Source organism: Aplysia californica, unplaced genomic scaffold (genome assembly GCF_000002075.1).
Source record: "Aplysia californica isolate F4 #8 unplaced genomic scaffold, AplCal3.0 scaffold00708, whole genome shotgun sequence".
NCBI lineage: Eukaryota > Metazoa > Mollusca > Gastropoda > Aplysiida > Aplysiidae > Aplysia > Aplysia californica.
The window spans coordinates 335,163-360,264 of record NW_004797978.1 but is presented as its reverse complement, the minus strand read 5'-3'; the positions used below and the strand labels follow the sequence as shown (position 1 = coordinate 360,264).

Genomic DNA, 25,102 nt, shown 5'->3' with positions numbered 1-25,102 from the left:
GGAAAGTCACCTTTAGTAAGAAAATATGATGGGAAAGGATACTGATGCTTAGCCTGCCACAAGTTTCAAAGTACAGAAGTCCATAGTTCTCATGTGCTCAGTTCTGACAGTAGGAATGTTCTCCTAGTCATTTTCAGCTAATGACTCCATGCAGACAACCCTTACATCAGACGTAAAAGAATAATCATAAAAACAATTTTCAAAACATAGAAAACCTACCATGTACATGAAGTATCAAATATCATTTGGTTAAAATTAACTTCAAGTGACTACTGGAATGAACACAGGTCACAATATGAAGAAGCGAGAAGAATGACCAAACAGACAATATAATCATCACTGATCAAGGAGAGTACTCCAACTACAAGCCAGTGAATTGTTGTATATCACACAAAATCTGATTATTTTCTAAACCTTTCCTCTGTATCCATATTGTCATAATAAAACCTCACAGTGAGTTAACCTGATCAGGGAAGTTGACGACCCAAAAACAAGGAGAGAGGAGCGGGTGCGGAAGAAGGAACAAAATAAGGTGGTGGTGGTGGGGGGGGGGGGGGGGGGGGGGGGAGTGAATAAAAAAACATACAGGAACATCTCCAAGGACAAATTAATTAATTCTTCAAAATTAAAAATTAATAAAAGTAAGGTTACATCCTCGCCTTGTCCTAAAGAGTAAAAAAAAAGTCTACGGTTGTCACAAATTATGCTTTCCAATTACATTAAATCAACGAAATTCTCCCATTTCAATTGACAATATTTAAAGCTGTTCACTTGTAGTTGGAGGCAGTAATATCGCAGTCCTCAGCCAAGTGAGGTCATTGCACTGGTTGTTGCTATATACAAAAGTGCACTAGTCCTCCCTTCTCTGCTATGAGCTGGAACCAGCCACTAGGGTGTAGATCTTCCTCAGTTCTGAGACAAGTCCTGTCAGGTATGGGTTCTCTCCCAGAGATGCTATCTCCTGCACCAATCTGGGAAAGAGATCAGTGTTGTTTGATGTCATTTTTAGAGAACGTTGTAACCCCCTATTGACAAAATTAAAATCATTAAAGAATCAAGTTGCTTATACTCTGCTTGTCAGAGTCAACCTGGGATAAGTGGGACACATCTTTCAGGAAGGTACAAAGATACACAATAAAATATCTGCTCAACTTGAAATCGAACTCACATCCTTTACATTTAAGGAGAAGAGTCTAACCATAACATAACAAATATTTGTAAAGAACAAAATTCTTAACATATTCCAAGAGGAGTTCAAGTTGTTATTTAAGTTTAACGCTCTTTTTGACATGAGATTGGTCATTTAGAAGGTTTACTTCTTTATCCATAGACACTGCAAAAAGAAGGAACATTCTCCAGGAAGAACAACAAAAATTTGGAAATCTCAAAGATGAGAACCTCTAGTTTTCATATATTGGCCAAGTTCTTAATCTAAAGTGGCCATAAAATCAAAATTATTTTGATACATGTTTTTTTTAAAAACAGAAAAATGTATTTCAAGGGTAGCAAAGCAAACAATCATATTTTGAGACACAAGTTTTCCCTGGGAAGTGGTTTATATTGCTGCTCATTTATATTATGCATGTGATTGTAAGCCTATGTGTGTGTACATGTGTGTGTGTGTGTGTGTGTGTGTGTGTGTGTGTGTGTGTGTGTGTGTGTGTGTGTGTGTGTGTGTACACGTGGTGAAAATGTGCCAGGATCTGGACAATAAAGATGTATCTTATCTTATCTTATCTTATCTATCTTTACAATTTGTTATTTAGACATTCATATTTTGCCAGAAACACTATTGGAAAGATAGTATTATTAGGTACCAGAAACTAAATTATCAAAGTAGCTGTATGCCAAATTTATCTGTTCCAAATGAAAGGCCTATGTCTCCTGAGAATTTTAGTACTATTCTTTTACTTCTCATTCAATTTTTAAGAAAATGGTAGCTGTTTAAATACAGTCAAATATTGCTTAAGTCGCTAACTAGCTGCAACCCCATGTTTGACACACAATAAAAGAATACCAAGTGTACCAAACATCTCCACATGGACAGAGTACAATCACTATTTCATAGATATGGAGCCTAATTTTGTTGAAGACTGTGAGATAATTACAAATCAGTATTTTTTTTTCTCAAACACAGTGATCTGTCGCAATTTCGACAAAAACACAGAGCATTGTCCTATAGTGTACCGAGTGCTCCCCGCATGGGGGGTAGGGATGGGCAGGTACCAGTACCCAGTACCGGAACTCCCGGTTCTAACGAAGGAGGTGTCAGTACCGACACCTGGCCTCCAGTACCGGCTCTGGGAAGGAGCCAACACCAACGGTTATACCGGCTCTGAGAAGGAGCCGACGTGACGGGGTTTTTTTCTTACCGGGCCACGGGAAGTGTGCAGTGTGTAGGCCTAGGCCTAGCAGCTGTGACGTCAGATGCACACAACGCAGTGGGTGACCTTGATACAGGACTTCAGATTCAAAATTGACAATCAAAAACGAAGTTTGCTTAAATTTATAATATGGCTTCAAATCAGGTTCCACGCGAGCCACTTTGCTTATTTTGATACGCTGATTCCGAAAATGAAATCAATTTTTTAGCGGCGATAACTATTTTAAAAATTCTGCTTGCAAAGTTTAATCCCACGCGGCGGCAAACTTCAAAGAAGAAAGCCGAGAAAGCACCGAGACTGGATTTCGCCGGTACCGCCCACCACTAATGGGGGGCCACATGCTTTCCGAGTTTTGCAGAAGGATTGAAGCAAAATAATTCCAAGCCGATTACTATATTCAAATAAAAGATGAACTGATCTTTCTATTGGTACCTTTTTCGAGCCGGTATTTTACATATTTCGTGTAAAAAATGATCTTTCAAAACTTTGGCAGTATTTTCAAAGGCTTTCTATTTAAACACCAATGGCCAAAAATATATCAATATACTGCAGGAAAGCCCTTTCAAAGCTCTACAGTTCTCTGCCAATGAAGAGACGGTATTTAATCATCAATCTTTCCGCGAAGCATTTGAATGCACATGTGTTAATTTTTTAACTGGCCGACCACGCATTCCGATCGCAAGGGGCCTCGCTTTCCATGGCGATTCTCCACCTCCTAATATTCGGATCTATAAACAACTTACACCATTGTAACGAGGAAAAGCTGAATGTTTTCAAAGTGTACAGCATTTGGTGTTTTATAGTGAAAGAGTGAAGAAACAGCGATCTGAATTACCCCAATTTCCCCGAAACCATGAGCTCGGAAGGCAGCGAAGCCATGTTTACGCTACCTAGTATTATTGAACAGAAGAAAAAGGCTAAGGAGCAAGCCATTCCAAAAGCACACACCTGCTACCTGAAGGAGCATGACGCTGTGAGAATATCAAAACTTGTATCTCATTGGTAAAAACAAAGGGCAAGCACTTACTGTTTTTCCAGGTCCATGAGAACATTACGAGTGTACTCAAAGCTGCCCATCCTCTCCATGTACTCCACACAATACTTTTTTATATCATTGTCAGTTGTCCTTTGACGCAAAATGCCTGAACAAGCAAGTTAAGGAAATAAAAAGACATCTCTTTCCATCAATAAGAAAAAATCAGCATAAAATAATATAACACCCTCTGCTTATTGCCATACTTGCAGACAAAATTAGTTCCAGTTAACTTAAAGCTTTTACTAATGGTTGTGTATTACTCCGACTGCCTCAATGACTTTGCAATGACTCATTTGAGAGTGTGTTACATTCAGTACTTAACTCTTTATCTGGGGAGGGGTAGGGGGTCCCAGTGTACCATGGCCCTCTTTTGGTGCGAAACCTAAAAGTGACATGTACGACAATAAATTGATCATTCAATCAAAACAAAATAACTATCTTATGAAAGAAATCCCAGTAAAAGAGACCCCTTACATTGATGTTGCTGTACATGAATGTGCCCATGCCCCTGCCAGTGGCACGCTGGCACAGTGACTCTGAACACAAGCCACTGGGAGTGGCTTGCCTCAGATAGGGAGTTAAACACGAACAAACAAATGCAAACGATATAAAAGTGAAAGCTACTGTACTTCATTATGGTGGTAAATCCATTCTCAAGAAAAGTTCAGATTGCATGACTTCACAATAAATATTTTGGCCAGCTTGTTCATTCCAAATCATCATTATGGTCCTTGAGAGGATATATACGTTGTAGATGCCTGTTAACTTTATCATTCGTACATTGTATCTAAATCAACAGCCAAGTACCCATTGCCCCTGGGTGAGGTGTGGAACAATAGGTAAAGAACCTTTCTAAATGAATCAATGCCATGCTCAGTGGAGCCATTTAACTCCTTTTATAGTATGTTTTATCAAATAATGCCAGACTCACTTTACACCTGATGACAATGTACTTGCACCAGGTGCTATAAGAGTTAAAAAGAAAAAAAAAAGTTACCCATCAAGGGGTGACCGGTACCTGTCCACGTGGTTTTATGCACCTCGCATAATTTAGCAAAATTTGATCATTTTTTCGCATAATTTCTGATTATTTTCCTTTATCATTCTTTGTTAAAATTAACAGAATCGCATAATTTCACATTTTTGGGCTCAATTTGCATAATTTCAGAATTTTTCTTGCATAAAATTTCGGGGACAGCAGTATCCAATTCCCGTACAACCTCCACTTGTTACAACATAGCACTGCGCTGAAGGACAAAAACTTGATGGCTTCTAGATTCACAAAAATGGCAATTCCTGAACATAAGCAAAGAATTGGAAGCTCTAATTTTATCTAAAAGGCCATGATGATTCTCTGTATTGCTAACCCTTATCAATTACTTAACTTTTGTAGGGGGAAGGTGATTTGGAACTACAGCACTTTCAAAGAAAATAAATTTCTCCACTTGGTGAGGGACGTCAAAATCAGTCTCAAGATGGATGTCAAAGATGTGGCAGCATAGGCATTATATGGAACGCCTGAAGAGACATAAAATGATATGACAGCCATCTCCCAGCATTCACATTGACTTGCATTTTCTGAAACACGTTGGTCTAATATTCCATACAAGCCATTGTCCCAGGGCATAAATATAGACCAGACGTCACGAACACTAGTCTGCTACGATGGAACAGTGTTTTATGCAACAAGATTACTGACATCTCTTGTGTTTTGGTTTGGCTCTTACCCTCCCATGCAAAAATGATGAAGGGTTCATTTCTCGAGTGAGACGGCTTCGTACACCGAGTATCTTCCCCTTTCTGCTGAGAAGCTGTGTTCCATTAAAACAGTCAGGGTAAAAACAATCTGCCTCCTAAATGTTGCTAGAGGTGTAAAACATTGACAATCACAACCATCACTTCTACATTCCACATTTTTTTCTTTCAGGATCACTTTCAGGTCTCTCTCCACACAAGAGGTCTTTAAAACTATCCATGATATTTCCCCCCCCCCCTCTTTATGGTATTTGTGCATACTTTTTATCTTTGCAGTGTGAACAAAATACTGAACAGCAAAGGATACTCAGCACTTGCGTGTCGTCTGGATTCGCTCTCACTGCATGGATGATGGGAAAGGAGAACTTTCCTTCTGTCAGGTCTTCACAGTAACTTTTGTTCGCTTCATACTGGAAAAGAAAGTGAAAACCAAATTCATCAGGTATTTCAAACAGAAGGAATGGAAACTCGCATAAAAAGTAACTCGTGCATTTTAAAACTAAAAGATTGTGACTGCAATATTGTCAGATGTACCCTGGATCGATAAAGTAAATCATCGCTCTTTCGATAAGACTGGCTAATCCACAAATGAGCAGTTTTTTAAAATTTCACAAATAATGAATTATCCATTTTGTATGCTCAGTCAAAGACAGATCTGAATTTTGGCTAGAAAAGCTACAGCTGAACAACCTGCCTGCCATCGGGTTGATGTGTGAAGATACCAAATAAATTTTTGCTTCTGTAAAAATTTACTCCGCTACGGATAGTGGTCCTTATCACAAAGGCTACGAAAATTTTTTTAAAAATTCCTCCATTCTTGAAAATAGAGTGGTAAGGAACTGGACAGAAAGAAGATTAACAATCTCAGTCTTACCTCCTTGGAGCTGAGGTTGGCATAATCATCTCGTATCTGGAAATACAAGCCCAATGTGTCCAATAAAGGCTTGAAATTACTGCAAAAAGACCCACACAAAATATTTGTCATTACTGCATCCTTGCAGAGTCTGAGAAATTGGACAAAACACCTTACCCATGTGGGAGATAAACTCATGTCTTTTGCATTCAAGAAGAGCTGAACAATTACGTCACAGATACAAGTTACAAAACTTGTTCAGTGTGTGTGTGTGTTAATGTGAGAGAATGTCTGTGTGTGTGTGTGGGGGGGGGGGGGGGGGGGAAGAGAGGTGGAAGGGATGGAGCGAGGAAGGGAAAGATATTGAGAGAAGGATTGAGAGAAGAATTGAGAGAGAGAGAGAGAGAGAGAGAGAGAGAGAGAGAGAGAGAGAGAGAGAGAGAGAGAGAGAGAGAGAGAGAGAGAGAGAGGGAGGGAGGGAGGGAGAGAGACAGAGAGTGGTGCAAGCATCTACCCCTTAGACCCTGCGCCCCTTGCACATTCTCTTTTTGTTAACATGAAAGTTTCAGCATTGGAGGTACACATTCGGTGACGTTTTTTTTTAACGTTAAGGTACTTTTCATACCCTTAGGGTCTAGAGATTTAGGCCAAATACAGACTTTAAAAAAAAAGAGATGAAAGATGTATTTCATAAAAATGGGAAGTCTCTCCACAGGGTAAAAGATCAAGGGTAACCGCTAGGAGAATCACAGAAATTGGTGTATGGAAAAGTGGGAAGACATGGAATAATATCAAGAGGCTAGCCCAGGATAGAGAAAGGTGGAAAGTGTTCGTCCGTGGCCTATACCCAAGTGCAGGGTGAGAAAGGCAATGATGATGATGATGGAAAGTCTCAGTAAATAAGCTACTGGCATAAAACTCTCCTCATCGGTGGTTTTAAAAAAATGCATTCCTTTCTAAATGTTACTGAGGGAAACGTGAATTTCCAAGACACCTACACTGTAACTTATCTCTCACCTTTTGTTTTCACTGAAAAGCTGCATCAGCTCAACAGCCAACCCAAACAGACCACCTGTTTCTGAAAACAGAGACATGAGATATTCTATATATAGAAATATGTGTTCTATATATTCTACATGAGGTGAAACCAGATATCCTTGTATTTTTTGTCTAGAGGAGACAAAGGTAAAATATTAGGTGTAAAAAGCAGAAGTCATGAAAATTATATTTTTTCTGTTCTTATAAATCGAACAACAGAAAAACTCTTGAAACAAATCCATGACTTAGAAAAGCTTCTGCTCGAAATGATCTATTTAGAACTAAAACCAGAAAGGGCTTCAAGTTCCTTCTAATAGCTCTTGAAATTCCATTAAATTTTTGTTGCTGTGGTTAAAGCTATTCATATTACATGTATTATCATTATCATTATTTCTATTATTACCATATTTATTATCATCATCATTTTTATTAATATTTATGCTATTAACAATGTTATAATTATAATTGGGAAGGGGGGGAGGCACTTGAAAATTTATAACGATAATAACAAAAATGGTAAGAATAATTATCAACAATAATAGTTCATCTAAGTTTATTATACAAATAATTATCAGTAATAATCCTTATTCTTTCTCCTTTTTTACTATCACTATCATTATCAATTTCAAACGGTAAAACATCCACAAACAATCTAAAAATTAATACTATTATCAATAGCTGTTTTTACTATTATAGTTTATAGTTATAATTACAATTATTTTCGGGGCCCCCCCCACTCGCCCATTTTCTTATCACTGAATTCTGACACCTACTTCGGATGACCATGATCCGGTATTCCTCTTCAGTGGGGCAGACGACGGCGTCCCTCCAGTAAATGTCCATGCCCTGACCACGATGAAGCTCCAGTAGATGCTCTGAGAAACACAACATCAGTTAGCACTGTTAGCGGGGACGTTAAGCTAGGAAGGTCCTTGTGGTGTAGTAGGTAATGAACTTGATCTGACACTCGTGAAGTTTCAGATTTGAAATTGAAGAGCATCTAAATTGTTTCTTCACCCTTTTCGGAATATTTCTTTGCAGTGACCTGATGGGGGACCAAGTGCTTCCTCTTAAAAAAACCTCAACAAAGTATAATGTGTCTAGTGTGGAGTAACATTACAACAACAGCCACAACAAAATCAACAACAAGTCCAGAGTTGAGGAGCTTGGTTCTCATGCCAAAACATCCAGTCTGATTTTTGCTTTGTGTAGACTTGGCCAGTGAAAAACACAGTCTTTTACTCAAGTCCTTCACAGCCTTCACCCTGAGATAGCAAACTGCAGTGGTGTGTCATAGGCAAAATGTCTTAAAATCAGCTAGCTGCTTCATTGACATAGCTCCATAAATATAGGGATTACCTGTAATAGATCTCAATGTATGTCTTGAAGAAGCAAGTAAACTCTATGTTTGGATAGAATCTGAAAATGAAGAACATAACTTTTGTCTTAAAACTCTCAGGCAGATATCCTTTACAATGCACTTAAAACGCAACTGACAAGAGAAGATATACCTGTGAACACTCGCGTTGTCTGCTCTAGTTTGCCCAGAGTGAAAAGTTTTTCTAACCCCTGGAAGTAGACGTAATTGGCTGTGTTGATGGTTTGGGCCACGCCAAAGATGGAATGAGTCACTAAGGAGGAAAATAAAAAGTACACAAAAATTTGATGATGACAGCGACAATGAAATAAAATAATGTGCAAAATTGAATACAGGCACCAACTCGATAAATTACAGTCCAACTTGCCTTAACGGAAACCTGTGTAAAACGGAAACCTGTCTTAACGGAATCTCCCTGCTCCTCCCTTGATATATTCCTCTTTAAGTAAGTACGTGTATAAAACGGAAACTGTCCAACGAGGAAACGGAAAGAAAAATCCGCTCCCTTCTGAGGGTTTTACCTGTCTAAGACGGAAAATGCCCTAATTTGAAACAAAATTCGCGAATGTGATTCCACCGGCTCTAAACTTAACGCAATGCCACTATGCGAGGAAGGGAAGAGGGGTGCAGTTTGGGGTAGATGTTACCCCATCCATGTGAGCCCTGAGCAATGCAGTGAAAGTGCTCGAGCAGCTAGCCACCACAGAAACTTTCCAGAGTAGCCAGAAGCCAGAGGTGTGAAATTAGTTTGACCAATGCCTGCCGCCCTGATCGTACACCAGCCAAGAAGAGTTCCTCAAATCAGTGCTACATGGCAGTAAGGGGTGGGACTAGGCTTATTACACAGATTAGTGGGGCTAAGGGTGGAAGCAAATGAGATGTTCAAATGTTTCTGTTTTTAATAGGTCAAACAGTGGTCCCATGAAACGCAAGCACTTGTGGTAATTGGATAAGTATAAGAGTGACGCACGTCATTATCAGACAGGATAGCAGTTGAGGTGTGAAGTTTTGACCACTGCTTGCCGACCACACAGGTGATTCTAAATCCTACCAGCTGGGCCTTTGAAACCACCCTCCACCTCCCCCTAAATGCCCCTGCCTAAGACGAAATTTTTTTCTGGCTCCCTTGCGATTCCGTCTTACACAGGTTCAACTGTACCTTTAAAACATCTTTTTTTTTTATAGTAGAGGGTTTTACAGCACTCGCAACTGCATAAAGTCATATGAGCGCCAAGGGGTGGGTGTCAACAGAGAAGTCTTTACAGGGAATCAGACTTACTCTGCTCACCTCTCTAGCTTCAACAGTACAAGGTCTGCTTCGACTATCAAGGCACCCCGGAAATAGCGCGTCACAAGAGAGTGGCAAACATACAAAAGAAGTAGAAGAAAATGACAATAGTAAGGATTAGGAAAGAAAAAGCAGCAGTTCCCTGTTGTAGACCAGGCACAGTTCTGAGCGTGACATGATGAGTCAGCCCATCTACAATTCTGCTATGCTTGAACGAGAAATGTCCCCCCTTTGGGAATGGCCTAAAGACACTACAGTCAGTGACACTGCCCAGGGGGGTTTATAACATCTAAGTATGTATGTACATACACATCCTTATTGTATTTTTTTGTCTACATTGGCTTATTCAAGCCCTCCAAAAGCTGTTTGAAGCAAAGAATATAACTAGTCTGAGTCGACTTGTACTACACTAGCATTGCTGTCTAGTGGTTAGGTTGTCGGACTCAAAACCATGAGGTCAAGAGGTTTGAATCTCAGTCTGAAAACCATGTTGTCTGCTTGACACTTTATGCACACTTTTCTCACTCCAACCAGGTGGGAATAGGTACACAGATAAAGACAGTGAAAGATCTTGCCACTGGTTTAGTGTTTTGGAAAATAACAGCTTGTACTGCATGTGTCCCAGGAAGCCAAAAAACTTTCAGACAGTAAAAAAGTCTGTAAGGACAATAATAAATCAAAAGGAACATACGGCCTACTTTTGAGCTGGGATATGTGTTTTACAAATATGTAATCTCTTATCATTATAACAAAGGTCTCCTCTGCAAAGAAATGAAAACAAAATTTAAATCAAGTTCTATTAGAAAAGATAGAAATAACCACTATTCATTCTGTCTCTCTTTTCACATATATACACATGCTAAAACGTTCACAGAACAAGTCTTATATAAATAATCAGGATTTTAAAAATTGTACCTGGAATGCCTCTCCGTAACTTGGAATTGTCCTCTATATCATCAATGCTGAAACAGAGGAACACCAAAGAAAAAAGTTTTCATGGAGCAAGCAAATCTTTTCTTTAGTGAATTCAACTATGATACTAGACACAAAAGGCCCCACAGCGTAACAGGACAGCAATCAGGAAAGAAGGCACAGACAATATCATCAAAGCGATAAGATAAAACAGTAAGCTATTTGAAATAGTTCTATATAAATCGAGAAAAAAAGTTAAGGATTTCATGTCTTTTTCTAACTACGACAAAAAGTATGTCATTTTTACAACTTGAAAATTTGATGACTCTTCATCTACTCGGTGATGTGTCAGCATAGAAAATAAAAACACTATGGTAAGTCAGTTTGATTTTGGTATAAGTCAAGAGTTATGCTGTAATCATATTCATCCACGTACATCTGAGCACAGATGTTCATGAACATTATTCTCCAATAAGAGGTACTGCATCTCCTGTCTGTGTCCTATATTACAACATATTACCCTCTCCCCCTTGTTCAATGAGTTGATGGATCAGTGTATTGTGGCAAATATGCCTAAAAATACTTTTATATTTTCTACGTTGAGAGAGGTCGAGGTATCACTAAGACGCCTTCCTTTTTAAACCCTGGTCTTTACCTATTTACGTATGTACTATTGCCTTTTCCTAGTACTGAATGTTTGTCATCATTTCATTTATTTCATAACAAAAAAGAAACACAAATTCGAGATTTTTCAAATCTTTTCAACTCACTTAACAGAAAGGTTGGGTTTTTTTCAAGAGTACTACACAGTATGATTGCATCTAAATGCTAGTATTTTGAATACAGTTAAAAAATATTAAATATAATGAAGATCCTAACTAACTAACAAATAAGAGGAAATGCAAATTTTTACAGGAGAAAAGAGATTGTAAAATTGTATTAAAACAACTATTTCTCATTCACACAAAGTTGTTCAAAAACAAAATCTTTAATATACTAGGCAAATTTCACATTGCCAAAACATTTTTCCCACTCACGTTATGGAATAACGAAATGCTGATATGCATCACCAGTATTCCTTATTTTTTTTCTTCATATTTTTGGTATTTGTAAAAGAGTTACAGAAACAAAATAAATGGTTGCTGTAAGTATTAAGCAGATAACTATAGCATTGAGCATCCATGCATTTTTGGCAAAGCAGACCGCAGTATTTCAAAGTTTCACTAACATTGCATCATGGAAGGCCCCACTTCCCAAACAATCAGTACAAAACTATGTATGTGATCTCTGCAAAACAATCAACAAAGCATAGCAACTCAATAAACTAATATAAGTGTTCACACAGCCTTTGAGTTTGAGGGAAACATAACAGAGAAAAAAGATGCATGTCCCCCCACATTGACTGCATGATCCAGATCATAGAGAAAAGAGGTGTTCCTGAAACAGGTGTAGACCTTAACTGAGTGAGAAAAGCTGTCTAGAATGAACAAAGGGTCAGTATAATAGTGATCATTGTTAGAATAACAAATTTGCACATTCAACCAATGAGTGTGTGTGCGTGCATATGTCTTTGGACCTGTGCATGTATGTGTTTACTGTGCTGCAGCAAATTTTTCTATGTGGAGATCAATAAAATGTTATCTAAAATGTCACCAAATTTGCAGCAAGAGGAAGTCAAGCTTACATTAGACTTGCATTATGAAGCATCTGAATAACATCAGATATGATTTTGAGTTTGTCCTCTGGGATTTGCAACCAGTGGTTGAAGGCCTGAAATTAAAAAGAATAAAGAAAACCATGAGAAAAGGAATAAATCTACTGGTGGAAGCAGTGACTATTGAGATTGAAGCAGAAACTTAACTAGCCACCTTTGTCTCTCAGAATAATTTTAGAGACAGGCAAAGGGTCTCTCCATGATTTTAAAATCAAATCAAATGTGAAATAAGAAGAATAATTTTTAGCACATCGTGAATTTAAAGGGGCATTTTACAATCAAAGAAGGTATTTAATGGTTTGCATCAGAAATTATGGAGGAATAGAGAAGAGAAAGAACAGTTGTAATAGATAAAGAAATGCGAAAAGTAAAACCCATACTGCTCTCGAAAAACAAAATTCGAAAGGTTTGGCTACTGACTGAGCCAGACATACTGACGATGTCTAAAAATATGATGAGATAGGTGCACCCTGTACTTTGAGTAACCCTGACTTTGATAGAAAAACTTTCCAGCAAGGCTCTTGTATTTTTAGAAAGTTTAGAGTTAATAAATGCATTTACACATAATATGTGTAATGTAATATAATGTGCATTCTTCAAATACAGTTAAAGAGAAAATATAAAACGCAAAGGATAAAGTACTTACAACAGACAACTTTGTTCTAATTTGCTTTCCAGGAATTTGACAAATGTACTTGTATGGGGAGAGCAAAATCTGGATAAAAAAGGAATAAAAAGAAAAATAAAAAATGTAAAAGGGACATCATTCACAATATAATAAAGAGAAATGCAAGAAAACTTTTTGAAGAACAGCTTAAAAGATTTCAATGGTGGCATAGGAAAACCAGGAGGAATGTCATTAAAATTATTATTTTTAACTGACACTTCTTAATGAAAACCTGTCCATTTTCAGGTATGCCACTGTTAAAAATCTTTAAAATATTTAAATACAAACGTATTTGACATAGTTGAGCATACCAGGAACTTTGTGAAGGAATAAGTCAAGAAAAATACATTTCAAGAAGCAATATAATATTTTTGGGAAGTGATGTATCTTGTATACAAAGAGTAGAAGCAAAAATTGATTAAAGAAAAAACCCTTCCATTTCGGAAATATGAAACAAGATGTCTCCACCAGCACTGGGGGTGACATCTATTACTGAGGATGCTTTTTTAAAAAGAGTAAACTAGTAGTAAACAATCGGTGTAAGATAAAAAACATTTATGAATATGTAAGTATGAAAAAAGTAAACGTGTTAATCTAAAAGAAACTCCCTCCTATGCAACTTGCACCTAATTACTGTGATTTTAACGAAATGTAAATAATCATTTTTAGTTGTTCACATAAGTCTCCCAAACTTGGACATAAAAACCCCCAAAACACAGCTTCTTCAAACTGAAACCTCAGTCAAGATTTTGTTCTCTCCATTCTTTTTTGGTAAAAATTTTACTCAATGTGCACCTGAACACAAATGTTGAAAAAATTATTATTATTTTTCACTGAGAGGGTGACAAAACAAAGCAACATGATCATGAGGCTATAGACTAGCTTAAATTATTCTCCAAAGTCAACTCATTGGGAAGAGGTATGCACAACCATAAAAACTACCTCTCAGACCCTGGGTTAGTTATGGCACCACTGGGCCAAGATGGGACAATGTTAATGCAAGGAAAATAGACAGGTGCAATAGAGGCAAAAAGATGTTCTTTCTACTACGGTACCACTTCATCAAACGTCTTATAAATATAAAGTATAAGAAATGGTGACAACAAGTTCAGAGACAACAGTGAAGAAGAAGGGGTTGTTTGGGTAGTTCATACTGTAAAGACCATTACCACTGATGGGTACATAGTATTCGAAGTTATCCTGGCATAAACCAAAAGTGAAGTGGTGATACGTTTAATAAAACTGTCCAGCCTTGCAATTGCATTTTAAAGAAAATAAGGATTTAAAATTAATAATTGTAATACAAATTTTTACAATTACATTTTGATTTCAAACATTAAATAAGCACAACTTGTATTCCTTGATCATATCAAACTCCATTGTAACGTCAGAGCCATGACAAATTCATCTGTGCTCTGATGTTATGACTTTCTGTATGAAAATGATCTTACTCGTTCCTGCTTGTCTTCCATTTTAGACTTCTCTGAGTTTCTTTGCTCAGCGCTTGCAAGGTCTGGTACTTCCATCTTGGAGCACAATTTTACTGAAAAAAAAAAGAAAAAAAGAAGGTTATGACTAAATACAGGATGTTACCCAGAACTGACTGTGTCTCCCTTATCAATCTTCTCTCTTGTCCCCTTTGCCAACACCATGCCTAAAAGAATAATTTTCTTTTTAAAATATATTTTTTAAAAGTTAATTAGGCCTACAATACACAATTTCAGAACAGGCAACGCTGAAAATCTATTGGTAAACCCAATGAGTCGTATTGCCTATGAAATCTTATTCAAGTTTAAGGTCTGACCCAACCATATTCAAGGGGAGGATTCTGATTGAATCCCCTGCACTGAGCCTAAAATGGAATAGAAGGGGATAGATTGCTTTCAGAAATACCCAGCTCGTGCTTTTGATGTCTTAAAAAAGCAATATTAAGATGCTAACTGATATGTTATTCCTTGCCTCAGATGAATTATTATCAAACAAGTATCATGCTGAATTCTGAAGAAATTCCAATTGATCTGTTCTTTATCAGAGGTATTTAACATTTTAAAAGTATTAGTACTGTATTGATCAATATTTCAGATCAATTTTTCTTTTCAAAATTATACCTAACCCCAAAACAACCTTTCATTTTCATTTTGTTTCTGTCAAACAGTTTGCAGTAAGGCACTAAAATTCAGATGAAAAAGGGTAAAACTGGTGCTGTTACTGTCAGGTTGAAAATAAGGTACTGCGGTAGGCCTATGTGATTTTTTTTTTTCTAGTGCCTGCACATAATTAATAATTGGCAGAAAATTTTTTAAAAGGCGATACTTTCACAACCCTGAACATATATATATCCTTCAGCAAAATACAGTTGGAATTGTCTAAGACAGCCACCCAGTGTCGAGGAGAAAAGTGGCATTCTTACATAGTGTCATTGTAATTTAAAACGAGGTACAAAATATGTAAGGCAAGGGACGAAATGGGAAATGGCCGTTTGTATGGACTGTATTAATATTATTGCTTTCAGTACTTTTAAGTACCATACTGAATGGGTGTATCATTTAGAATTCCTTCCCAAAATTGATTTTATACAAGACTTACAATTAGTCATTGCATAATATGAATCAGGTGCTCGTCAATTTTTGGGCATAAAGAGTCATTGTGTATCATCTAACAGCTTGACCATTTGTCCCATTTTAAATTTAAAAAATAACCAATTCTATCATAAATATAAAAGTTGAGATATTTCGGATTGAAGGAGGTGGGGGTTGCCTGGTTTCAGAGGTAATATTAGTGAAGAAATGGCCGCCAAAGTTGGTTGATTTCCAAAGCTTACGAGTCCTGGGAAACTGAAATTAAATTGTGTCATGAGGTGGTAGAATCAGGTGCTTGTCAATTTTTGTGAATGTGGGGTTATAGGTATCATCTGAAAGCTGATTTGCCTTGCTTTCAATGAAATAAATATCCATCTATCTTGAATAGAACTCAAGAATTTGCAATTGAAGGAAGTGAGGTCACCTGGCTACATACTTTTACTTTACTTTTTCACCCTCTATAGCCGTTAAGCATCGAGGGGAGATGCAGTTTTCTATGGCAGGCCAGCTCCGCAGCTCTTTCAGTTGTGATATTATGTTTTTGGGGGGTTTCCGTGACATCCTCGATCCACCTTTTGCGTGGCCTTCCTCTTCTTTTATATCCTGAGTGCTCGGTGTTGTAGGCTCTCGAGGCTGGTTGGCCAGGTGACATACGTAACAGGTGGCCAAACTATTTTATTCTCTGTCTTTCTATGTTGATAGCTGCTTTTACTTCTTCATTTCTCTACCTGTCTTGTCTTGTGATGTTAAGGGTTCTGCGGAGATATTTCATTTCACATGCCGTGATTTTGCTTTCATGGCTTTTACTTAATGTTCAGGTCTGGCACTGGTAGCATAATGTTGGAATGAATATTGAGGTGATAAGCTGTCTATTTTTGTCCATGGAGATGTTTGGATGAGATAGGAGGGGTGCAAGGTGGTAGGTGACAGCATTGGTGTGGTCTATAATTTGCTGTGATCACCCGACAAGCCAGAATCACATGAAATAAGAGAACAAACTCAGTGTTGCCTGGTGAGTGTATAGAATAAGGGAGCACCGGGAGTATATAAACAAATGCGAAGGTTGAACCGGCCTTCCGAGCCACGACTTAAATTTAGACTGACCAGGGATCGACACTACTGGTGGGTCGACGTAGTGGATGGAGCTCCGGACCTGTACGACCCACACACATCGTTCCCCGCTCGAAACAGTGAGTATTGAAACCAACGTAGATAGACTAACGAGTAGAATCTAGGATTAGATAGCACTTAAATAAATAATCTCATTACGATCTGCGAGATGAGGCGGCAAAGTGTTAATCAATGTTTTTCAGTAAAATTCAAATGGAAATGTGTTTTTATATGGACATAAGGGGATCAAGGGCTGGTGAAGGGCCTCATTTAAAAGATGAGAAATACCCAAGCGTCTCATATAGCTTCTCCCAGTCTAGCCAACCGCACCTACTCGTGGTGATCCCTGTCTGCACTGACGTGGCTCTGGCAAATGGCAAATCGTTGGCGCCAACAAACCAACCCCCGTTTGCCAGGAGGGGTAAAATCAACAGGCTGGGAGTAGGTGTGACCCCACAAGGTGCGGAGGGCAGAACCCACCGGCGTGTGGTAGACGCTATGCCCCCCACCAACACACTCTCACTCTCCCTTGAGTGAGTGTCCTCCTCTGCTACCTCACCTACTTCTTCTACGCACTCCCTGTGGTTGGCCTGTGCTCTACCTTTGGCCTTGTGCATCTCCATGGATTCTCCTGGTCCCTGCAAAGATGAACACACCACTGGGTGGGATAGGCCTCGGGGACATGGCATGCCTAAACATGGACGTCTACGTACCGCCACAAAGGATCCAGGACGTGACAAGCCGCTCGTCTGTGTGATTTTGGCTCAACAATGCTGCCAGGGTCAGACCAGATTAAGTTGACCCCCCACAGCCCGCCAGGAGACAGCGGTGGCGGGGAATGGACCACAGTGGATCGTGCCTTGACCACATGTAAAACGGAAGCCAGTCCCTGCTCAGCGCGTTGCCCAACTTCTGTGAGAGATAAAACTTGTAGCTCAGAAATCTCAATGTCAGATGCACCGGACTGCTGGTAGACCACAGACCTGGGTGGGAAGAAAACCCACAGGCTCCCCAGCAAATATGGCAAAGAAAAATAAATTAAATTCATCCGAGCTCGGGCGACGCCTCGTTTATCAAGGCCCGCGCCATGCAGTGCCTCTCCAGGCTGCTGGTGAAAAGTTAGCTACTGGGAAAACAGAACAGTTTCGACTACTCCAGGTCAACGTTTGCGGCCTCGCAAACAAGAAAATAGAAATTTCTCACCTTCTGGACTCAAGAAAAATCCACGTTGCCCTATTACAAGAAACTATTCACCGTAACACAGACCCCTATATCCCAGGTTACACCCATTATACCTGCACATGCCCTGACTGCCAGGGTGTAATCACCTACATCAGAAATGACATACAAGGAAAAGTTGAAAACATCACAACTGACACAAGAACAGACACCCAAAAAGCTACAATTTGGTATGCAGGTTGCAAATTTACAATCTTTAACATCTACAGCCCCCCAGGAAATGACTGCTCTTTTTCATTTCTTCAAGAATCGATATACACCAAGACAATAGTTGCGGGTGACTTTAATGGCCACTCTCCTCAGTGGGGATACAGAACATACAACAAAAGCGGAATGGCCATAGAGGAACTCTGTGGCACAACAAACCTCCTTGTTCTCCAAGACAAGAAATCTACCCCTACCCTTCTACACAGGGCTCACAACACCCTCAGCAGGCCTGACTTGACCATCCTTTCATCCGACCTCTTCCAAAGACACACCACAGAAGTCCTTGACGGCATAGGTAGCGACCACAGACCCATCATGACTTTGGTGTCGACCCCAAGCCAAAGTCACTTTGTACAAAAGACCAAGTAGAATTTTAAAAAGGCGAACTGGGAGCTCTACAAGACAACAACAGAAAAGCTCCTGAAAGATATTACACCAAACCCCTCTGTTGATGTCTTCTGTGGCGCAATAACAGATTCCCTGCTCAAGGCTGCGGCTCTCTGCATCCCTAGGGGTTGCAGGAAAAAGTACAAGCCTTTCTGGAACAAGAACATCGAACAGGCAGTCCAAGACAGAGAAAATGCTCGAAAAACTCTTGAAAGCAATCCCACAACAGGAAACAAAATTAACTACAAAAAAGCCTCAGCTAAGGTCAAACAGACAACCCTCTTGGCCAAAAGAAACAAATGGAGCACCACAGTTGCAGACCTTGATCTACGTAGAAACGGAGCCAAAGCATGGTCACTTCTCTCCAACTTGTGTGGAGAAAAGCGCCGAAACAACCCAAAACCCATGGACACAGAGGAAGGCACCATCGTAGAAGACCAAAAAAAGGCAGAAACCTTCAACAAGTTCTTTGCTTCTATAAACAAAGCTACACCCCACACTGACCAACATAGAGACTGTCTGAAAAGACTGAAGGAGAAAGAGCATGCGCCAAATGCAAGCATCTCTCTCTTTGAAGATGACTTCACACTCACTGAGCTCAACAGAGCAATGAAGAAACTGAAGCTCCGCAAATCCCCAGGACCAGATAAGATTCACAATGAAATGCTTGTCAACCTCAGTCCCATTGGTAAGGGTTATATTCTCCAGCTGATCAACAAGACGTGGAATGAAAACACCATCCCCAGAGCATGGAGAAACGCCATCATCACACCCATTCTCAAGAAAGGAAAACCTGCTGAAGAAATGAAAAGCTATCGACCCATTTCACTCACCTCATGCATCGGGAAACTAGAAGAGAGAATGGTCAACCACCGCCTATACTGGTGGTTGGAAACAACCGGTGCCCTGGACAGCAACCAAGCAGGATTTCGTGCAGGCCAACGAACAGATGACCAGCTCTTCAGGCTCAGTCAGAAAGTCCTTGATGGCTTCCAGGAAAAGAAGCACACAGTTGCAGTATTTGTCGATCTCCAGCAAGCCTACGACAGGGTTTGGAGAAAAGGCCTCCTGTGGAAGATGACACAGACAGGAATCCACGGGAAACTCTACAGATGGGTGAAGACCTTCCTTACAGACAGGACAATCCAGACCAGGATTAACAATGGTGTGTCATCCAAAGCTGTACTGGAGGAGGGCCTACCCCAGGGTTCCTCTTTGAGCTGCACACTTTTCCTTGTTTTCATCAACGACCTGCCTGAGACACTGAAATCAGAGAAGGCCCTATATGCCGACGACCTAGCCATCTGGCATACAAGTAAACAAGCTGGCATCAGTGCACGGCTTATAAATGAGGATCTAGATAGATTCAACAACTACTGCTGCAAGTGGAAACTAAAAGCAAATTGTACCAAGACAATCTACACCGTCTTTACAAAAAGCCACAAAGTTGCAAAGCAAAATCTCACCATCTTACTTGCAGGAAACAAACTAGAAAAAGTTGAAAACCCGACCTAGCTTGGGATCGAGCTGGACAGACAGTTTTCATGCAAAAACCATATCTGGAACCTGAAGACGAAGGCCAACAAGAGACTTAACCTTCTCAGACGACTGGCTAGCACTTCATGGGGAGCGGACAAGGATGCACTCAGACAGCTATATATGTTGGCTATGTACGATCTGCCATGGAATATAACCTAACTTTACAGACAATCTGCAGCAAACCAACTCAGAGGTCTCTTGACAAAATTCAAAACCAAGCTGTACGATTTATCTCCGGAGCTTTGAGATCCACTCCAACTGCAGCTTGTGAAATCCACACGAACCTGGAACCCCTGGACTTGCGGAGAGAGGCAGCTGTAGTAGAGATGAGTGAGCGCTACAAAAGACTGGAGAAAAACCACCCAAACAGGAAAATAATTGAACAGAGACGACCAAAGAAACGGATTCATGGAAGATCAATACTTGACACAGCCACTGAACTAGCAGAAAAACACCATCTTCCATGTAACAGAGAAATGCTGAAACCTTTAAGACCAGAGCTCCCCCCAAACACTAACATCAAGAACGCCAACCTCAAAACCTCCCTCATAAAAGAGACAGTGAAAAAGGAATGTGACCCAGTAAAACTGAAGACAACAGCTGTGAAGACAATTGACTCCTACCCTAGTGATTCAATTCATATTTATACAGACGGGTCAGCCTTCAAGGGAACTATAAACGCAGGCTTTGGGGTAAGAATTGAACATCCTGACAAAACATGTGAAGAGCTATTTGACGCATGTGGTACTTCTTGTACAAATTACCAGGCTGAGGCAATCGCCATTGAAGCAGCAATCCTCCACCTGACCAACATTTTCATAATATATCCAAACAAAATCAAGAACACTATTATCTTCACAGACGGAAAGTCAGTACTCCAAGCTCTGGAAAACATGAATTTCGAAAGCCCAGCCTGCCTATCTGTGGCTCAAACAATCAACACCTTCCTACAGACCTATGCCGTCGACCTGACACTACAGTGGATACCTGGCCACAGCAACATCCCAGGAAACGACAGAGCAGACACCCTTGCCAAGAAGGGAGCATCACAAACACAACCACACAACCCAGTATCACAACAGACAGCCAAGAACATCATCAAATGCAACACCAGGGAACAGTGGCTGAATGGATGGGCAATGGGCAAAACTGGAAGAACTGTATTTGCACACATGACAGCCCCCAACTCTAAAGATGCAATAAATTCCCTGAGTAGAAGAGAACAAGTCACAATATTTCGCCTGCGAACACAACACATACCACTAAATTCCTACCTTAATAGGATCCGCAAGGATACCCCACCCGACTGCCCGTTGTGCGACTGCCAGGATGAAACAGTACCACACCACCTCTTTAACTGCCCAGCACTTTGTGACCTGCGTAGCACCTACCTACCTGCCTCCCCAGACATCGGAAACACTCTATACAGCGACAAAGCACAGCTGATTAAAACCTGTCAATTCTTTGCCATATCGACAGACCGAAGGGCTAGAACCCAAATGGCCACTGGATCGGAAAAGTAAAGTAAAAAAAGTAAAGTATATGGACATAAAAGAGGTTGAGCTCAAAAATAAACATTTGATAAAAATTTCTAAACTCTTGGAAAAATGTCTGTTTATCCGATTTCTGTATTTTGACGAGCGCCTGATTTCATCACGCTGCCTCACAATTTGTTGTGCCTTTTAATCAACATTTTTCAGTAAAATCCAAAAACAAATATGCTTTTAAATGATAAGAGGTGTTGATCCAAAAAACAAAAATTAGAACAAATTTATCAAACAGGCAGAAAATATTGATATCTTCGATTTCATTATTTTGATGAGCGCCTGGTTTCACCACGGTTATTTGGACCCCCAGGGTGCAAATAATCTGGTCATTATATTCGGAACCTCGAGAACAGGTATTAATTATATGGGCTGCATTTGTTTATTCTCACCCAGGGTGAAAAGGCATAAAACTTAATGGATTGGTGAGTTGGTTTCGCGTTTTTGAAAAACGCAGTGACTATGTTCACGGCGCTGTGATTGTAGATCTCTATAGATCTAGTATGCAGGCTACGTTCACGGCACCCTGAAAGTAGTGGCAGGCTATGATTTGCTACGTAAATGTGGAGTTTACTTTGTATTCAGCAGAAAAACAAACTTAAAAAATAAAAGTACACACACTGAACCTGGACTTAACTCCTGCTCTGCGTCTGTGCTGAGATGCAAGTCTTATATTACTGAGCTCCTCATGTCTAAGTGGGTCAATTTGTTGTTATTCCACTGGACGAACATCTAGAGTTACCAACTTGGCGTGTTTTGAATGAGACGTACGCCTCGGTTATGAACCAACGCAGGCGGTTCTACAAGTAGGCCACAAATGCACACATAAAGTCAAGCAGACTGATGCTCGGCATGCGTGCGCCGAGCTAAGAGGGCCGGACTGATACGGGCTCCAACTGGAACCCGGACAGCGGGGGGTCTACTAAACATGGAAGCCGGAAAGAAGGGGGGTCCAAATAATAATCTGATTAATCATACCCCCGGGGTCCCAATAATGACATAGATATTTAATAGCCTAATAATAATTTACAGCTGCGGCTATTCGGACTCAAGTCTGAATAGCCTTGACGAGGCTATTCAGACTCAAAACTCCAATGCTGTGCGCAATCAATGGGTGCACCGGAGGTGAAGTGGACAAGCAATTCGACCTAGATCTAGGCCTTCCTCGGTTTCTACAATCTGGCCAAAATTTTCAACACAAATTAGGAAAAATATTAGTGACATCAAAAGGGAACAACAATTGCAAAATCTGAAATGCTGCTCAACAAAGGCAAACAGGGAAACAGCAATCTGAGCTCAAAGCAGTGAAAAAAGTTGAAAATCAAAGAAGAAAAAAGTTAAACACCTTCCAAAGGGAACAAATGTCAGTCATTCAAAGTAACAGTGGTCTAAAGGAAAAGCTTTTCCAACACCATACTTAACATGATGTTAAAAAACCAGGACAATACAAATATATTCTGATAGTGTTTTATACAAGAGGCCCATTCGAGATGGGTTCGAGTTGTGTCGGGTCAAGGGTGATTGCCCCACTTGTCGCGTGAAAACAAACGCGTTTGTTTTAGAGTTGACAAGTTGGGTGCGATCGGCTTATCTACCATAGCCGCTTTGCACCCTCAATCTGGCTTGCAAACCGCCCCGACCAGACTCGATCCCCTAATGGACACCTCGTATTGTATTACATCCGCGCATAGAAGTTGGAGTTCGAATAGCGGCGGGAGGCTATTCATTCAATACTATTCAGACTCGAGTCCGCATAGCAACATTTTAACGAAAGTCTTTTTTTAAAAACGAAGTGTATACGGACCCGGTAACCGGGAACAAAGTCACGAAGTATACATACCCGGTAGGGGAACTCTTTTGAGAGGTCGGAAAGTTTCAGCGCCCAGACCCGGTAGTGTATGTGTGTGAGGAGGGAGGGAGAGAGAGAGAGAGAGAGAGAGAGAGAGAGAGAGAGAGAGAGAGAGAGAGAGAGAGAGAGAGAGAGAGAGAGAAAGACTGCTCGATTGAAATTATGACATTGTTCTTTCGAAGTGGCTAAAGTACGGCTAGACTGAGAGTCTAGCCGTACTTAAGTACGGCTAGACCGCCAGTCTAGCCGTACTTAGATCTAGGTTTGGCCCAATCGACTCAATCCTGTTAAGTACACAGGTCTCATGAGATCTAGATCTAGTTATTATTCAGGTTCAAATACATGCAAGTCAGTAAGGCACCTTTTGGTTTTGTCTGAAATACAAATACTTTAGGCATTGCAAACTAAAATTTTCATTTACAATTCAGCCATCAATATTTTAAGTACGGCTAGACTGCCAGTCTAGCCGTACTTATCTTAGGCCCTATTTACATTAGAAAACAGGAGGTTTAAAATACATGCACTGTCATTAAGGAACCTGGTTTTGTCTCAAGTACAAATACTTTAGGTACTGCACACTAAAAATGTATATTTACAATTCAGTAGGCCTATTTTTTGTAAATGGTCAGTCTAGCCATCATATTAAGAATAAGTACGGCTAGACTTACAGTCTAGCCGTACTTAAGTATGGCTAGACTGTGAGTCTAGCCGTACTTAAGTACGGCTAGACTGCCAGTCTAGCCGTCATTAAGTACGGCTAGCCTCTTCCTTGTTCTTTTCTACTTCAAACGACCTCCAAGTCCAAAAACGGAGAAAATTCGATCGTTCATCGAAAAGACATCCGCAATCTTCATTTAGATCTAGATCTAGATAAGATATCTATAATCTAGATCTAGATTTAGATTCTGGATTCTAGATCTAGGCTAACCTCGAAACTAGATCAATGATTTATAAATGTCTGTCTAGATCTAGATCTAGACCTAGGCTATAGATCTAGAAGAACCTAAGTCTGCCCTGTGCCAAGAGGGCGCTGAAACTTTCCGAAATCACAAAAGAGTTCCCCTTCCGGGTCTGTATACTTTGTGACTTTGTTCCCGGTTACCGGGTCTGTATACACTCCCTTTTTAAAAAGCCATTAATTAACTATAGATCTAGGCTAGAAAGTATCTGATCAACTCTCTACTATAATATATGGCGATGATTTGTTTCACCTTTTGTAACTTTCGACGCTTGTCACAGGATCACGAGTAGTCTACCAGATGCCGAAAAGAAGGCGTCCAATGTTATTATAATTTTTATTTTATTTTAGTTTTAGTATTTTTAGGTAGATCTAGATCTAGATCTAGGCCCTATTGTCTTCGAACGTTGGCGACTGGACTTTACTTTTATGGTGGCAGTCAGCTACAGACTTTACTAAGACGTCTAAATAAAGAATCTGAACGGCCAAGTTAAAGACATAAACGTGTCTCAAAGCCAATGATTCATCAAAACACCACTACAGTCTACAGTTCTAAAAATTATTTGTTGTCGCCCTGCCCACATCCAACTTCCCTTAGAGGAGGACTAAATATGATTTTATGGTTTAGAGAGTAAAGAGGGGAGTATTTGATGATCATATCACAG

At 39.9% G+C, this 25,102-nt stretch overlaps 1 protein-coding gene across 3 annotated transcripts; it reads right to left on the bottom strand.

Annotated features, from left to right (window-relative positions):
* Nucleotides 1–549: 549 nt before the first annotated feature.
* LOC101853122 (geranylgeranyl pyrophosphate synthase) lies at nt 550–25,060 on the bottom strand. Of its 3 annotated transcripts, XM_005108680.3 has the most exons (12): nt 24,691–25,058; nt 14,477–14,568; nt 13,005–13,073; nt 12,329–12,414; nt 10,648–10,694; nt 8,578–8,697; nt 7,840–7,941; nt 7,046–7,106; nt 6,050–6,128; nt 5,483–5,585; nt 3,412–3,526; nt 550–971 (listed from the first exon to the last, which is right to left on the bottom strand). In XM_005108680.3, the coding sequence occupies exons 2-12, from the start codon at nt 14,549–14,551 to the stop codon at nt 869–871; spliced, it is 960 nt and encodes a 319-aa protein (XP_005108737.1). In that variant the 5' UTR covers nt 14,552–14,568; nt 24,691–25,058; the 3' UTR covers nt 550–868. The 3 variants fall into 3 exon arrangements, with proteins under 3 accessions (XP_005108737.1, XP_035828380.1, XP_035828379.1); XM_035972487.1 differs by lacking the exon at nt 8,578–8,697 and having other exon boundaries at nt 24,691–25,060; XM_035972486.1 differs by lacking the exon at nt 13,005–13,073.
* Between the last annotated feature and the right edge of the window lie 42 nt (nt 25,061–25,102).

What these genes read in the sequence shown, in the direction of transcription:
- LOC101853122 (XM_005108680.3), bottom strand. Translation starts at nt 14,551, where the DNA reads ATGGAAGTACCAGACCTTGCAAGCGCTGAGCAAAGAAACTCAGAGAAG. An exon ending in TGGAAGACAAGCAGGAACGA is followed by an intron (nt 13,074 to 14,476) that starts GTAAGATCATTT and finishes TTTTTTATCCAG; the next exon opens with ATTTTGCTCTCCCCATACAA. An exon ending in CCGGATCATGGTCATCCGAA is followed by an intron (nt 7,107 to 7,839) that starts GTAGGTGTCAGA and finishes CTCTGTTTTCAG; the next exon opens with AAACAGGTGGTCTGTTTGGG.